Source organism: Anolis sagrei, chromosome 5 (assembly GCF_037176765.1).
Source record: "Anolis sagrei isolate rAnoSag1 chromosome 5, rAnoSag1.mat, whole genome shotgun sequence".
Taxonomy (NCBI): Eukaryota; Metazoa; Chordata; class Lepidosauria; order Squamata; family Dactyloidae; genus Anolis; species Anolis sagrei.
This window is the reverse complement of record NC_090025.1, coordinates 97630394-97648011: the sequence shown is the minus strand read 5'-3', so window position 1 is coordinate 97648011 and position 17618 is coordinate 97630394. Positions and strand designations below refer to the sequence as shown.

The window sequence follows — 17618 nt, the reverse complement described above, 5'->3', positions numbered from 1 at the left end:
AAGCATCCTCAGAGGTAGTGATGTCTGTTGGAACTAGGAAAAGGGGTTTATATATCTGTGGAAAGACCAAGGTGAGACAAAGGACTCTTGTCTGCTGGAGCTAGGTGTGAATGTTTCAACTGACCACCTTGATTAGCATACAATGGGCTGACTGTCCCTGGAGCAAACTTTGCTAAGTTCAGCAAAGGACAAGAGGGATCCTCTCACTTCTGCAGGAGTCTACCGTGTACCATGCAGCTGTGGACAAGTCTACATAGGGACCACCAAACGCAGCATTGCCCAAACACGAATCAAGGAACATGAAAGGCACTGCAGACTACTTCAACCAGAGAAGTCAACCATAGCAGAGCACCTGATGAACTAACCTGGACAAAACATATTATCTGAGAACACAGAAATGCTGGACCACTCTCACAACCACCATGTCAGACTACACTGAGAAGCCATTGAAATCCACAAGCATGGAGGAAACCATGAAAATGAACAAAATCTGGCTACCAGTATTTAAAAAACTCTAAAATTGCAACAGCACAACAACAGAGAGTAAGTAGGCAGGTACATCTAATTACCTCTCAACAAAAGTTTGCTCCAGGCACAGTCAGCCCATTGTATGCTAATCAAGGTAGTCAGTTGAAACATTCACACCTAGCTCCAGCAGACAAGAGTCCTTTGTCTCACCCTGGTCATTCCACAGATATATAAACCCCTTTTCCTAGTTTCAAAAGACCTCACTACCTCTGAGGATGCTTGCCATAGATGCAGGTGAAACGTCAGGAGAAAATGCCTCTAGACCATGGCCATACAGCCCGAAAAAACCTACAACAACCCAACATTTATTAGTCATAAGCTACGCTATCAAACTAAATAAACCCTCATTAAGTGGGGGCACCCTCACAAATGGTTTATACATTGGTGGCAGTAAAATAACGCTTCCTCACAATGCTTCCCCACAGAAGGGCCCTCAGCGAAGAACAGTTCTAGCCCCTCCAAATCAAATCTGCCAAAAAGGTACAGACCAAAGGCCTGAATTGCCCCACTTGAGGTCTGTAGGGGTAAAGTTGGGTTCTGTTGGAGGAGGGAAGGTAATAATAATAATAATAATTTAAAAAAAAGTTATTTGTACCCCGCTACCATCTTCCCCGGTGGTGCAGTGGGTTAAAGCACTGAGCTGCTGAGCTTGTTGATTGAAAGGTTGCAGGTTCAATTCCGGGGAGCGGTGTGAGCTTCCGCTGTCAGCCCTAGCTTCTGCCAACCTAGCAGTTCGAAAACATGCAAATGTGAGTAGATCAATAGGTACCGCTCCGGCGGGAAGGTAACGGCGCTCCATGCAGTCATGCCGGCCACATGACCTTGGAAGTGTCTACGGAAAATGCTGGCTCTTCAGCTTAGAAATGGAAATGAGCACCACACCCCAGAGTCAGACATGACTGGACTTAATGTCAGGGGACTACCTTTACCTTTACCTTTTACCATCTCCCCAAGAGACTCGCTGCGGCTTACGCTTACATGAGGCCAAGCCCACAATACAACAATAAACAATAACAACAATAATACAAAACAATAAATAAATTCATATGCAAATATAAGCAATAAACATTAACAATAACACGACACGTTTAAAAACCAATAGCTGGGCCAAATGTAATAATTAAAATTAAAAAAAAATGCTTAGGTAGCCTTAGGGCCCTCCCACACAGCAGAAAATCCCACAATATCTGCTTTGAACTGGGTTACCTGAGTCCAGACTGCCATATAGTCCAGTTCAAAGCAGATAATGTGGGGTTTTATTCAGCTGTGAGGAAGGTATTCTATTCCAGAGAGTCTTTTCATGCGGCGGAACCCTTTCCTCGCGCTATAGTTCCCAGGCAGGGGGAAGCCTTTCGCAACCGGACTCGAGCCGCGCGCAATTCCTTGGCACGCGGGCGGTTGCCGTAGCAACCGGCGGTGTGTTCCTCGTGCGGCGGCCTAGTCCTTGTGGCCATGGCGTGGCGGGGCAGGTTCGTGGCGGCGAGACGGTGGCTGAGCCAGGCCAGGAGCCCGAAGGAGGACGGGAGGGTGCAGGCCCTTCTGGAGGGCGCCCTGGTGGAGAAGGAGGAGGGGGAGGAAGAGGAGGAGAGCGCAGGCGAAGGGCTGCGGGGCCCGCGTCGCTCCCCGCAGGACACCTCGGTGCTGCTCTTCCCAGGCCAAGGCAGCCAGTTCGTGGGGATGGGCCAAGGCCTGCTGCGCTACCCCAGCGCGAGGGAGCTCTTCCGCGCGGCCGAGGAGGTGCTGGGCTACGACCTCCTGGGCCTCTGCCTCCACGGGCCTAAGGCCCAGCTGGACCGCACCGTCCACAGCCAGCCCGCCGTCTTCGTCGCCTCCCTGGCCGCCGCGGAGAAGCTGCACCACCTGGAGCCCTCGGTGAGCCAGCAGGAAGGCCCGGCCATGGGAGAACACTGGACAGGCAGGCCCTGCGCAGCCCTTCCACACAGCCTATCGCCCAAAGATCAGCTTTGAACTCCATTATCTGAGTCCACACTGCCATATAACCCAGTTAAATGTGGATTTTATACAGCTGTGTGGAAGGGGCCTCAGGCGTACTATACATCATATCAGAATTTTATATGGCAATGTAGAAGGGGCTCTGTAACAATATACTATAATATAAATGGGTTCCTGAATGAAATGCATACAACAAAAATGCCACTTGTATAACATAAACAATAATATAATTCAACAACAGTATATAAACATGCTGCACTGTTAACCTCACAGCGACAACAAACAATATGGTGCAATTTTTTAGTACAGTCGTATCTTCTTATAAGTAGCTTGTGGATCAGCCGTCCACGACTGGTTTCGGCCTACTCTGGTGGAAAAGGCCTTCCTCTGGTGGAAAAGTTTGTTCTCCTCGGAGATACAGATTTTTTAGCTCAGTGGTATAAGATACTCTGCTCTATGTTGAGTTCTGGCTGCGAGTATCAACATAGAGCCAGAACTCAACATGGAACAGAGTATCATATACCACTAAGCTAAAAAATCTGTATTTCCTGAGGAGAACAAACTCTCAAGTGTATAATTTTATACCACTGACCCAAAAAAATCTGTAGCCCCTGAGGAGAACAAATTCTCAAGTGTATAACTTTTCCACCAGAGGAAGGCCTGAGGTAGGCCGAAACCGGTCGTGGACGGCTGATCCACAAGCTACTTATAAGAAGATAAGACTGTACTAAAATTTTGCACCATATTGTTTGTTGTCGCTGTGAGGTTAACAGTTCAGCATGTTTATATACTGTTGTTGAATTATATTATTGTTTATGTTATACAAGTGGTATTTTTGTTGTATGCAATGTAGAAGGGGCCTCCGTTAAAGCTTTCTCTCCAATCCTTGTTTCCACAAAAAAGCCGCATGTTTCAAAATCCAATTCTCACAGGGAAAGAATGTGAAGTGAAGGCCCCTTCTACCCAGCCATATAAAATCCAGATTATCTGTTTTTAACTGGATTATATGGCAGTGGAGACTCGGGCCCCTTCTATTTATTTATTTACTGTATTTGTATACTGCCTTTCTCAGCCCATAGGTGACTCAATGCAGTTAATAGGGTAAAATGCAATGCTTACAATATTAAAAATACAATTAAAAACATCACATATAATAAAAATTAAACATATCAATAAAATATAAATTCACTAGCTGTCCCCTGCCAGGCGCTGCTGTGGCCCAGTCTGTTGATCTGGAAAATAAAGTAATGAAAAAGTGTTGGTTTCTAATATATGTAATTTCTTTCTGCTTGTGGGTAAACAGTATTTCTTGCTGTTTCTTTGCCAGTGTTGATGTGGAGAGTGTCTGGTTTGTCCACCCTGGAACATGCAACATATTAGTGTCCTTTAAGGGTCCCTTTCAAATCTATGATACTATATCTCTCTGTGTGTGAATCATATATATCTATTCCTATGGCTGGATGGTCCTTTGTCAGGTGGACTGATTACGTTTTCTTGCCCTGATGAATGGAGTTGGACTGGATGACCTTAAGTATTTTCTGTTGGTCATGGAGGTTCTGTGTTGGAAGTTTGCCCCGATTCTGTCATTCGTGGGTTCAGAATGCTCTTTGATTGTAGGTGAACTATGAATCCCAGTAGCTACAACTCCCAAATGTCAAGGTCTATTTCCCCCAAACTCCATCTGTGTTCATATTTGGGCATATTGAGTGCTTGTGCCAAGTTTGGTCCAGATCCATCATTGTTTGAGTCCATGGTAGTCTCTGGATGTAGGTGAACTACAACTCCCAAACTCAAGGTCAATGCCCACCAAACCCTTCCAGTATTTTCTGTTGGTCATGGGAGTTCTGTGTGCCAAGTTTGGTTCAATTCCATCATTGATGGAGTTCAGAGTCCTCTTTGATTGTAGGTGAACTATAAATCCCAGCAACTACAATTCCCAAATGACAAAATCATAATTTTTTGAGTGATGGTCACTCCTTGTGTTGTGAGGTGTTTTGTTGCCTAATTTGGTGTGGTTTTGTTCGTTGGTTCTTTTGTTTTTAAGGTACTTATTATGCGCAGAGCATTTATATAGATATAGATATAAAGGGGCCTCAGTTAAAACTTTCTCTCCAATCCTTGTTTCCACAAAAATCCAGTTCTCACAGGGAAAGAATGTAGCTTAGCCATAGATATATGCATCAACTATCCTCGTCTCCCCTACACTGTACCACCCCCCAAAAAACCCTATACGGCTCCGGCCCAGCGTACCTGTCCGAATGCATCTCCCTCTACGTCCCACCTCAGAGTTTGAGATCTTCTGGGGAGGCCCTGCTCTCAACCCCACCTCTATCACATGTGAGATTGGTGGGGACAAGGAGCAGGTCCTTCTTCAACATTATCAAAAAAGCAACCCATAGTTAAAACAGTGGGGAGGCCAAATGTAAAGTTAAAATTGGAAATAATGCTGAGCCTGAACGAGAGGTGATACTAGTGTTTGTGGAGGGCATACAAGCAGACTCAGGGAAATGTAAAGTGCTTTGGAGGACAAAGGGCTATGGGATTCAATTATTCTGGGAAGGCACACTGGAACAGCCACGTCTTCAAGCTCCTCCTGAAGACTGCCAGGGTTGGGGCCTGTCTGATATCTTTAGGGAGTGAGTTCCAGAGTTGAGGGGCCACCACCAAAAAGGCCCTCTCCCTTGTCCCCACCAAACACGCCTGCGATGCTGGTGGGATCAAGAGCAGGGCCTCTCCGGAAGATCGAAGAGATCGTGTGGGTTTGTATACAGAGATGTGATCACATAGGTAGGCGGGTCCCAAACAGTTAAGGGCTTTATAGGTAAAGCTGTATTTTATAGGTAAAGCTGTATTTTATTTTATTTTAAGCTGTAATCTATATTTTAAAATCCTCAAAGCCTGTTACATCTCCATGGCACCAGTCTTAGTAAATTAAGGGAAAATATATTGAATTGTCTCAGCTTGAAAGTTTACAGTTTTAAATTAGTGTCTAGTTTTTTTTTTTTACACATTGTTAATATTTTGAAACTTCACATTTCTACAGGTAGTTGAAAACTGTGTTGGAGCTGCTGGTTTCAGCATTGGAGAATATGCAGCCCTTGTTTTTGCAGGAGCCATTGACTACCCAGAAGGTATAAAGAGAATATCCATGCACTTTTGTCCTTCTCATCAGGTTCTTGCAGTTCCAGTGTAGCAACATGGTTAATATACAGATATATTAGTCCATGCCAAGAATAACAGTCTTTCACCCAGTTTGGTACACTTGAAAGGCCAGTTTGCATATACAAGTATACAATTAGAATTGGGGTATCACCAGTAAATATTGCAGTAGCTAGCTTTTTTCAAAATGAAGTCTTTTTGGAAGGAAGGTGGCATGTAAATTAGATAAAATAAATACTAAATGATAAATATCAGCATTCTTGTCTTTTTTATTTTGTGAATTGCATTAAAATGGATATTAGTTTTTGAGATGTTGCAACCATAACTTTTCAGTAACATTCACTTACCTCAAAATGAGAGACATTTCTTTACATTTTCTGTTATTTCCTAAGCCTTATATGCAGTAAAGGTGCGTGCTGAAGCGATGCAAGAGGCCTCCGAGGCTGTCCCGAGTGGAATGCTGTCTGTCATTGGCCGGAATAACTCAGATTATTTTGCTGCTTGCTTTGAAGCTCGCGAATACTGCAAGTCAGTGGGAATAGAAAATCCAGTATGTGAAGTTTCAAATTATTTGTTCCCAGATAGCAGAGTCATTGCAGGACATTTGCAGGTATTCTTCCAAAATTTTAAACTATTTTATTGATTTTTATGTGTTTGGTTTTTTTTAAAATAGCATTGTTGCTAGCAACCAGGACCCAGAATGATTTGTAATTAAATTTTTATTTATTTTTATTTTGACCATTTTTACCCCTCCCTTCTCAACCCCGGGGGGGGGGGGGGGGGGGGGACTCAGGGCGGCTTCCAATTGGCAACAATTCGATGCCGCATCATAAAATACAAAACAAGAATTATAACAGTTAAAAAGCATAAACATTAAGACATAAAAATTAAAACAGTATCCTTACAGTCCATTGAGCTGTTACCAGTCTGGTGGGCTATATATCTAGCCATATACTATTGAGTACTCCGCTTAACTTATCCAAATCCACTTCCAAGCCATAGTCAAACATCTATATAAATAAAAATGTAATGTTAGTTCGTGCTACCATCAGAACTCAAAAACCACTGGGGGAATTGACACCAAATTTGGACACAAGACACCTAACAGTCCAATGCATGTCCTTCACTAAAAAAAAATGATTTTATCATTTGGGAATTGTCGTTGCTGGGATTTATAGTTTACCTACAATCAAAGAGCATTCTGAACTCCACTAATGATGGAATTGGGCCAAACTTAGCACACAGGGCTCCCATGACCAACAGAAAAAACTGGAAAGGTTTGGTGGACATTGACCTTGAGTTTGGGAATTATAGTTCACCCACATCCAGAGAGCACTGTGGACTCAAACAATGATGGATCTGGACCAAACTTGGCACGAATATTCCATATGCCCAAATATGAACACAGATGGAGTTTAAGGGAAATAGACCTTAACATTTGGGAGTTGTGGTTGCTGGGATTTATAGTTCACCTACAATCAAAGAGCATTCTGAACTCCACCAATGATGGAATTGAACCAAACATGGCATACAGGACTTCCATGACCAACAGAACACACTGGAAGGGTTTGGTGGGCGTTGACCTTGAGTTTGGGAGTTGTAGTTCACCTACATCCAGAGAGCACTGTGGACTCAAACGATGGATCTGGACCAAACTTGACACAAAAATTCCATATGCCTAAATATGAACACAGATGGAGTTTGGAGGAAATAGACCTTGACATTTGGGATTTGTAGTTACTGGGATTTATAGTTCACTACAATTAAAGAGCATTCTGAAACCCACAAATGACAAAATGGGGCAAACTTCCCACACAGAACCCCCATGACCAACAGAAAATACTTAAGACCATCCAGCCCAACTCTCTTCACCAGGGCAAGAAAATGTAATCAGAGCCCTCCTGACAAAGAGCCATCCAGTCATAAATATAGATAGATATATATGATTCTCACACACACACACAGATATAGTATCATAGATTTGAAAGAGACCTTTAAAGGAGGACTATGATATGTTGCATATTCCAGAGTAGGCAAACCAGACACTCTCCACATCAACACTAACAAAGAAACAACAAGAAATACTGTTTACTCACAAGCATAAAGGAACTACATATATTAGAAACCAACACTTTCTCATTACTTTATTTTCCTGATCACCAGACTGGGCCACAGCAACACGTGGCAGGGGACAGCTAGTGATCATTAAATCTCTTTTATTACATGTTTCTAGTGAAAGAGATTTGTTTGCTTGTTGTACATACTAATTTTTTATCCTGCATTTTTCATAAAAAGTAACTTATTAATAACCGTACATTCATTTTTAAAATTGATTGTTAAGAGCACATTTGCAATAGTAAAAATAATACCATTCATCTGCAAAATAAATTAGTGTTTCATATCTGGAATTAAATGAATGAAAATGAAATGATTTTTACCTGCTTTCTGAATGTTTAGATTTAGCTAGTGCATCAATGTGGTTAGTACTGGCATTACATACACTGGGCAAACTTTCTGAAGCTTCCAGCTTATGTTCAAGGACAGGCTTGCTGAGATGTTTTTTCCACTCGAGTTCATCTAACATGGTAAAATTTCTATATTTGAGGCTCTGTTCTTTAACCATTAAGCGTTGAACTGCCAGTAGTGTTTACACTAATGCTTACTAACCCCCCCCCCCCCCCCGAATATATTTCTGTCACTGAGTATGCCAATGTATAGACAGAATGCATCTGCAATTTTTCAAAGAAGTTATATATATAATAGTTCTGGATTTGATAAGTTCTGATAGTTCTGGATTTTGTTTTTCTTCTTTCAGGCTTTGGAATATTTGCAGAAAAATTCTAAGAAATACGCATTTGCACGGGTAAAAATACTGCCAGTTAGTGGTGCTTTCCACACTCGCCTTATGGAATCTGCCATGGAACCTTTGTCTGAAGCCCTCAAATCAATTACCATTCGACAGCCTCTTATCTCTGTCTATTCAAATGTGAACGGCCAAAAATATACGAACTCAAAACAGATCCAGCAATTGTTAGTGAAGCAATTGGTTTTGCCAGTGAAATGGGAACAAACAATACATGCTATCTATGAAAGGAAAAAAGGAACAGCTTTTCCTTGCTCATATGAAGTTGGTCCTGGGAAGCAACTAGGAGCAATCCTTAAAAGTTGCAATTTGAAGGCTTGGAAATTCTACAAAAATATTGACGTTTCAGAAGACGTTGCAAAAGACAACACATAAATTTGCCTGCAGGAGATGTGTTCATCGTACATTCTGCTCATTTGCTTTTAAGTAGATTTGCCGAGAGCTGCAAATGACATCCTAATCTCACCTTGAGGAATGTGGATTCTTGTCCTCGGCACAGGGAGTGCTGTGCACTTTCACTGCTGGTATCAGGTTTGTACTCAGTTACTGTGAAGAGAATAATTACTTGTTGTCATACGAGCTGAAGTAATGTCCAGAGTCACTCTGGGTGCCACTTGGCAGCTCTCGGCAAATATACCCACAATCTTCTACAAATGAATTATTCCAGTGATGGATGTCAACATGATCCATAGAGTTGGGTTGGCTTGCTGTATTGTTTTTGACTTTGAAGAATCATTGATATTAAAAATGCTTTAAACATTGGTTTGTTTTGCATTGCATCAGCGGGTGGGAATTTCACTTGGTAAAAGAATATTCCTAGTGTGTGTATAACAGAAAACAGGATATCCTTTTCTAGTATGTTCTTCCTGGAGCAAATACATTGGCCTAGTGGTTCTTCCCAGTTGTATTTTTGAAAGCTGTGTTTTGGGAACCGTGATGATCTGTATCTGTTGAAAGACAAAGAATTTCGAAGGAGGTAGTCAGAATAATTTATTGGTATTGTTCACTGTTTATGGATTAGAATATCTACTTTAAGTGGTGTCTCTGAAAATAAAGAGCATCTCTTGTATACCTTGTAAGAGACAAAGCTCATAATTTGTTTTTGTTTTTTTAAAATATTTTTATTATTTTATCATGGTTCAATACATTTGTTATACATTGTTTTACAGCAGATACATATTATTCAATACAATCTACCATACTTTAACTTTTGGCATCTAGTGTTATTTTTCTGCTTATACATATTATCTATCCCTCACTGCTGTGCTCCCCCTCCCCCCCCCCCCCCCCCCGCCCAAGCCACGGTTTTTACATATCATCTGTCCAGAATTTCAATTCTTCTAGTGAAGGTCACTTTCCTTCTTTCTTTTTTAACCCCTTTTCAATAAATTTTCTTCATACATCATCAAAATCACTTTATTTTCATATACCTCTGTAGTGAATGTGTTGATCTATGTTAAATTTTTGATGTATAGCTCTATGTTGCAAATGGGCAGAATTGGCAGAAATGGGGTAGCAACAGTAGAGGCAAGATAAATTTGCATACATGCAGCCGATTGGTCATATGCAGATGAGTGTAGGCCAGGATTTGAAAGGGCCACTGAGCCAGAATGGCAGTTGGGGGAAAGAGAGCTGAGCATTCCAACGGGGCGGAGTTAAGTTTAAAAATAGGCAGTTAGAGAGTCAGAAGAGGGCAGTTAGGGATTCCTGTTTGTGAAGGACAGTTAGGAACTTCTGTGAGAGAAAAGCAGTTTGGAAAATGGAGCTTAAGTTTTAAGGAAAATAAAGAAGTGCCAGTGTGGTTTAAGGCAGAATATGGTTCTGTCAAGAGTGTATGAAAAAGTAGTTGTTGAGGTGAAACAGTTGAAGTTTGATAGGAAAAGTTAACCAAGTGAATGCTATTGAATGTAAGACTCAAGACTGTAACAGAACACACAAATGTAACAATAAGCGTTGGCGCCAGAAGCTATAAATAAACTGTGTTACTTCGTTTACTACAAGAGTGTCTCAAGCCTGTAATATAAAAGCCTCAAGGTAAAAGCTCACAAGAAAGCCCCAGGCAATTTAAAAAGGGGAAAATACATCAATACAAGGCAGTAAAAAGATTTAAAAGAAAATATTTTTCCCCTCACATCGTCACACATAAAAAGACACCCGTAAAAGGACTGAAGTAGTGAAAAGACGTCCCAACCTCTTTTAACTTTTAATATACATGTCAGCTTATCATTTATTGCCAATTTCCATACTTCCTTGTACCATTCCTCTATTTGTATATTTATTTCTCTTTTACAAAGCTCATAATTTGGAAAGTGTCTAGTCTTCCATAGTTTTGCTCAAAGCTGTAATCAGAGAATGGTTCCAAGAGAAGTTATAGAAGTACTGTTAAATCTAAGCAAGTAAAACTGATCCACAGCTAGGATATGAAACCACTGTTAAACCACATGTAGAGTTTGAAGGATGTGTAGAATGCACATTCAAGAAATAACTGATACCTAAGGTAAATATGGGACTTTTAAGGGGGAAGAAAGTTTTTAAAAATACTGGAGGTTTAACATTTACACAATTGGAAACAGTGGCTGAGTTTTAGATAATCTTTTGAGAGACATTTGAAGCAGCCTTCTGCCAGACGATGGCAGCAACGTGCAGTAATTTATTTAATTTTAGACTTGCTGTGGTCAGTCTTTCAAAGTGTGTATGCAATTTAAACTTGCATTTTTGTGCAGATAGCATCAGAGTTAGAAGGGGCCCAGCTAGACCAGTCCTAGAGATAACTGTCCAGTATCTGAAAACATCCGGAGAAGCTGCCCTGAGTCCCCCTTCGGGGGTGAGAAGGGTGGGGAATAAGTACAGTAAAGAAATAAAAAAAATCATTTCTCTAGGTTGCATTGTTGAACTCATACTGTCCAGAAGCTCCTCCTAATGTTCAGTCAATCTGCCAATAACTGAGAATCCTGAAATCTAGTTCTTATCTATAAACAGAAAACAAACTTGCATCCTCGTCTTTGTGGCAGCGTTTCAGATATTTAAAAAGCAATGATGTCACTCCTTGTTCTTGTCTTCATGCTGAACATGCCAAGTTCCTTTAATATTTAATGTTTTGTTCTTCAGATCATCCTCATTATGCTTGTTTGTTAAAATAATTATTAGCGTGCAAAATATCTGAACTGCCGGAAAATATCTACATCTTGTTATAATTTGATTGGCATTTTAGGAAGTAGTGAAATTTATAACTCCACTAGCCGTCCCCTGCCACGCATTGCTATGGCCCACATGGAGGTTCTGTGTGGGAGATTTGGCCCAATTCTATCGTTGGTGGGGTTCAGAATGCTCTGTGATTGTAGGTGAACTATAAATCCCAGAAACTACAACTCCCAAATGTCAAGATTCTATTTTCCTCAAACCACCAGTGTTCACATTTGGGCATATTGAGTATTCGTGTAGAGTTTGGTCCAGATCCATCATTGTTTGTGTTCATAGTGATCCCTGGATGTAGGTGAACTACAACTCCAAAACCAAAGGACACTGCCCACCAAACCCTTCCAGTATTTTCTGTTGATCATGGGAGAACTGTGCGCCAAGTTTGGTTCAATTCCATCGTTGGAGGGGTTCAGAATGCTCTTTGTTTGTAGGTGAACTATAAATCCCAGCAACTACAACTCCCAAATCACAAAATCATTTTTTTTGAGTGAAGGACATGCATTGTATTGTTAGGAGTCTTGTGTCCAAATTTGGTGTCAATTTCTACAGTGGTTTTTGAGTTCTGTTAATCCCACAAACGAACATTACATTTTTATTTATATAGGTGAAGTAAGATGTCTTTAAAAGTAGATATTGAAAGATTTTAATTTCTATGTTGTTGAAAGAAAATCTGTATAGTTTTCACAGTAACAAAATTTCAAACCACAAAAATATAATGCACTGTGTAAGTATCACTGCAGGTTTTTAATGATTTGCAGATAGTCCCCAAGTTCCAAAAAAGAGCAGTTCTGTAGGTTTGTTCTTAAGCTGAATTTGTGTGTAAATGGGAATAGGTACATTTTAAAGTGTACCCCCCCCCCCCACACACACACACTTTGGATAGCATAAGAAAGGGTGAACACCCCTGTATTTGTTTTGCTTTCTTCTTCCCTGTTCAGAGGATTTTACCTCACTTTCTGTCCTTGTGATAATTGGATTTTGAAAAAAATGGGCTTATTGTGGAAATATGGATTGGAGATAAAGCTTCAGTGGAGACCCCTTTTCCCCATGATAACTTCTGTGAGAGAATTTCCCTTCCGAAGGATAGATTTATCTAACTTCCTGTTGTCTCACCTGCGTTTGTAGGTTGTAAGTTGGATGTTTGTAACTCGGGGACTTTTTTTTTGTCATGTCAGGAGCGACTTGAGAAACTGCAAGTCGCTTCTGGTGTGAGAGAATTGGCCGTCTGCAAGGACGTTGCTCAGGGGATGCCCAGATGAATTGATGTTTTTATCATCCTTGTGGGAGGCTTCTCTCATGTCATAGAATCATAGAATCAAAGAGTTGGAAGAGACCTCATGGGCCATCCAGTCCAACCCCCTGCCAAGAAGCAGGAATATTGCATTCAAATCACCCCTGACAGATGGCCATCCAGCCCCTGTTTAAAAGCTTCCAAAGAAGGAGCCTCCACCACACTCCGGGGCAGAGAGTTCTCACAGTCAGGAAGTTCTTCCTCATGTTCAGATGGAATCTCCTCTCTTGTAGTTTGAAGCCATTGTTCCACGTCCTAGTCTCCAAGGAAGCAGAAAACAAGCTTGCTCCCTCCTCCCTGTGGCTTCCTCTCACATATTTATACATGGCTATCATATCTCCTCTCAGCCTTCTCTTCTTCAGGCTAAACATGCCCAGCTCCTTAAGCCGCTCCTCATAGGGCTTGTTCTCCAGACCCTTGATCATTTTAGTAGCCTTTCTCTGGACACATTCCAGCTTGTCAATGTCCCCGCATGAGTAGCTGGAGCTGATAGAGGGAGCTCATCTGCCTCTCCCCGGATTCAAACTTGCAACCTGTTGGTCTTCAGTCCTGCCAGCACAGGGGTTTAACCGGGGGCTCCGGGTTACTCAGGGACTACCTGTACTATTATGAATATGCTTCTTGACTTGGAAAACCACAATTAAAGCTGTGCCATTTTGATGACTTGCACATTTAACAGTTGTTTTATTGTTTGTGACCCTTAACCTGCAAGGCATAGAGGTGGTCATTTATATTTATAGAGGAGGTCATTTATATTTGGGGCGATTTTAAGTTCCTTCCTACAGTTTTCCTAGAGGCTTAACTTCACTTCCATTCTTTCTGTTAGCTGTCCTATGCTGGTTTGGCTTTCAGGGACTCAAGGCGAAGCTGAGAACGGACAGGGAAATTTCTGTGACACTGTGGTGACAGTTTCTATGATGTGTGTAAACATTAACTACGATAAACCTCAGAGGTCTTTCTGTGTTTTATCAGTAGGGTGTGGCATGTCAGCCTATGTTTATGCTTCAAAAATTGGTGGTATCATTGAGCATTCTGCAAAGAAACTGCTTATTGTAGTTTCTTTGCAGAATGTTGTAGGTGTTGCTGTCTTGTGTGTTTATGTTTGTATGTGCACCTGCACATATAGAGACACCAAGTCAGGGTTTCTTAAAATTTCCACTCCGTATCCCTTTTGGCCTGAGAAATTTTTACATGACACTAAGTATATAGGTTTATTAAAATATGTATATAAGCCAAACATTTACTGATAATAAATCCACATTTGCAAGGCTTGCAAAACAGGCTGAATTTTTTTTCCGTGGAGTACAGCTGAAGCATCTTCTGCAAAGTGCACTGTAAACATCTTGTTGCTAATCGATTGGTGCAAATAGGTGACATTCAAAATCCTGTTACTGTTACCAAATTGGGTTGTTGTAGGTTTTTTCGGGCTATATGGCCATGTTCTCTGAAGATGCTTGCCATAGATGCAGGCGAAACGTGACGAGAGAAAGCCTCTAGAACATGGCCATATAGCCCGAAAAAACCTACAACAACCCAGTGATTCCAGCCTTCGACAATACATTGTTACCAAATTGTTGGTGATCCCAACATTGAACCACAGTTTAAGAAGCTTCTTTGCAGAAGAAGTTATGTAGCTATTAGGCTTGGTTGATCTGGTTCGTAAGCTTCTAAAATTGGAATGAATTCGTATTAAAATGATTTTTAAAACAATTTCGAGCCATGCTGGAATAGTGTGAGGAGTAATTACAAATTGAAACAATTTACCCATTTTTCGGAATTATTTTCGGATGTCTGGTCAAGGTTTACAATCTCGCAGTTTCCCTTGCCCCCCTGGTGACAAGCCGCGATGCGGAAGGGCGAGGTGGGCGTAGCCATGCCCAGCTCTTCCTGAAGGCCATGCCCCTAGTGACCGTCAAGAAGAGCTGGGCGTATCCATGCCCACCTCATTCCCCTGCCACCCATCGCTCTTCGCAGTCACCCACTCAGGGAAGGGAAACTGCGAGATTTTAAAACTAATCTCGCAGTTTCCCTTCCCTGGGTGGAGGACTACGAACGGCGATGGGTGGCAGGGAAATGAAGTGGGCGTGGCTATGCCCAGCTCTTCCTGATGACCACTGGGGAAAACTGCATTGCCGCTTGTCGCCAGGGAGGCCAGGGAAACTGAGATTTTAAACTAACAGGGGGGAGGGGCACCTTCCATTAACGAAGTAAACGAAGCTATTCAGATTTTCAAGAAAATTTGAGAAATAATTTTAAAATCGAAATGCCAGCTATATACGAAACGAGTTTAGAACCATTTTTTTTATTGATCAACCAAGCCTAGTAGCTATTATAGTGCCATCTACACACTGGGGGTGGGGAGCAGAAGCCAACCTAGACTATGAAGGATTACAATACAGCCTTTTTAGGTTTGAATATGCCACTGGGCTACAAAATGCTTCTTGATGTGCTTTTATTTTAACAGAATAAGTTACACTTGCAATGTCTCTTCATATATCTATCTACCCAGGAACTATAATCTCTTTCGATTATGTCTAATATTTGCTCATGTGGCATGGAGGCAACCCTTCATGAGTAACCACAACATCAACATAATAATATTTCTCTTCTTTCAAAGAACAGGTATATCTGGTAGGGACTGTCTCAATGGGCTTCTCCCAATGCGACTTCCATCCAATGTATATCTTTTTCATTTCCCCTAGGTAGAATGACAATGGGAGTTATAGTCCAACATACCTGGGAGGCACCACAGTTGAGGAGAGCTTCTCTAGTACTTATCCATGTCTATTTTGACAGGGCTCATGCTCTATTAAGTGGTTTGAATGTTAATTTGCCATGAAGTAGCTATTTGAAACCTACCATGTAAGCTGCCCCGAGTCCCTTTGGGGAGATAGAGGCAGGGTAGAAAAATAAACTACTACTTCCTCTTCCTCTTCCTCCTCCTCCTCCTCCTCCTCTTCCTCCTCTTCTTCTTCTTCTCTTTTCTTTTCTTCTATGGGTAATCATACATCCCGAGTACATCTGAGGTGGTAACTTAATGCTGAACTGTTAGTCCCAATTCTACACCCTGTGTAAAATTGCTAACCCTAATGCAATAATAATAATAATAATAATAATAATGGGTTGTTGTAGGTTTTTTCGGGCTGTATGGCAATGGTCTAGAGGCATTCTCTCCTGACGTTTCACCTGGCAGTGCCTGGAGCAATCTTTTGTTGAGAGGTGATTAGATGTCCTTGTTTGTTTCCTTTCTGTTGTTGTGCTGTTCTAATTTTAGAGTTTTTTAATACTGGTAGCCAGATTTTGTTCATTTTCATGGTTTCCTCCTTTCTGTTGAAATTGTCCACATGCTTGTGGATTTCAATGGCTTCTCTGTGTAGTATGACGTGGTGGTTGTTGGTGTCTGACAACAACAGAGAGGAAACAAAGAAGGACATCTAATCACCTCTCAACAAAAGATTGCTCCAGGCACTGCCAGGCAATCAAATGCTAATCAAGGTGGTCAGTTGAAACATTCACACCTAGCTCCAGCAGACAAAAGTCTTCGACAATACAGACCTCACTACCTCTGAGGATGCTTGCCATAGATGCAGGCGAAAAGTCAGGAGAGAATGCCTCGACCATGGCCATACAGCCCGAAAAAACCTACATCAACCCAGTGATTCCGGCCATGAAAGCCTTCGACAATAATAATAATAATAATAATAATAATAATAATAATAATAATAATCTTTATTTATACCCCGCCACCATCTACCCAATGGGTACTCGGAGTGGCTTACATGGGGCCAAGCTCGGCCAACGTATTACATCAAAATAAAACCAAAACATAAACAACAAGCAACATCATCAAAAGGAAAGAAGCATATGAATACAATAACAAAATAACATTACAATAAACAAAAAACACAGTTGCAGTAACAGTGGGCGGGCCACATGTACAGGATAAAAAGTTAAAAACTAATGAGATGAAAATAGGAGCAAGTTATTTGCAGGGAGCTCATAAAGACGCACAGGGTTGTGAAACTAATGCTAGTTTTGGCATTGCTGAATCACTTATTTTCTGATTTGCAGAAAACCATAGTTTATTGTAACAACTAAAGTTTGTGTTTGGTTTGAATGCCAGGATCAACATTTAGTTTATAAACCTCATTTTCAGGTTGAATCAATTTTTCTGATTGAAATGCAGTCGTAAAACATTCTCCCTTGAGGCCAACATCATGCACAAGGAACAAAGAGAGGTGGAGGAGAAAGAAAACAAGCAACATCCTCGTTCCGTAATGCTGAACCAGAGTTGAGGGGCTAGCTAGGGGTTTTCCTCCGGGAAACCTTAGAAGACTGCACCCCGAGGCATGGTACAAAAACATTGTTGCCAGGAGGGAGAGTTTTCACTCTGTTATCAGCCCTCTGGTAATTTTAGGTCACGAGTGACCTTTTTAAAAATATAGAACAGGAAGTGGTATTTTTCTTTGCTTCCTGTTTTTGAAAAAAGCTTCTCCTGGACCTAAAATGACCCGGAGGATTCAAAACATGGAAAAATGAGCTTACACTCTCCAGGGGCCATTTGGGAGCTGTAAAAAGGCCCTGGGAGGTTGCATGTGTTCTATGAGGCACACTTTGCTCACCTTA

General features: G+C 41.4%; 1 protein-coding gene across 1 annotated transcript; it reads left to right on the top strand.

Annotated features, from left to right (window-relative positions):
* The first annotated feature begins 1891 nt into the window (after positions 1-1891).
* MCAT (malonyl-CoA-acyl carrier protein transacylase) lies at positions 1892-9590 on the top strand. Its single transcript, XM_060778178.2, has 4 exons — positions 1892-2400; positions 5525-5612; positions 6033-6250; positions 8456-9590. Exons 1-4 carry the CDS (start codon positions 1981-1983, stop codon positions 8876-8878), a joined length of 1149 nt encoding a protein of 382 aa, XP_060634161.2. The 5' UTR covers positions 1892-1980; the 3' UTR covers positions 8879-9590.
* Positions 9591-17618: the final 8028 nt, after the last annotated feature.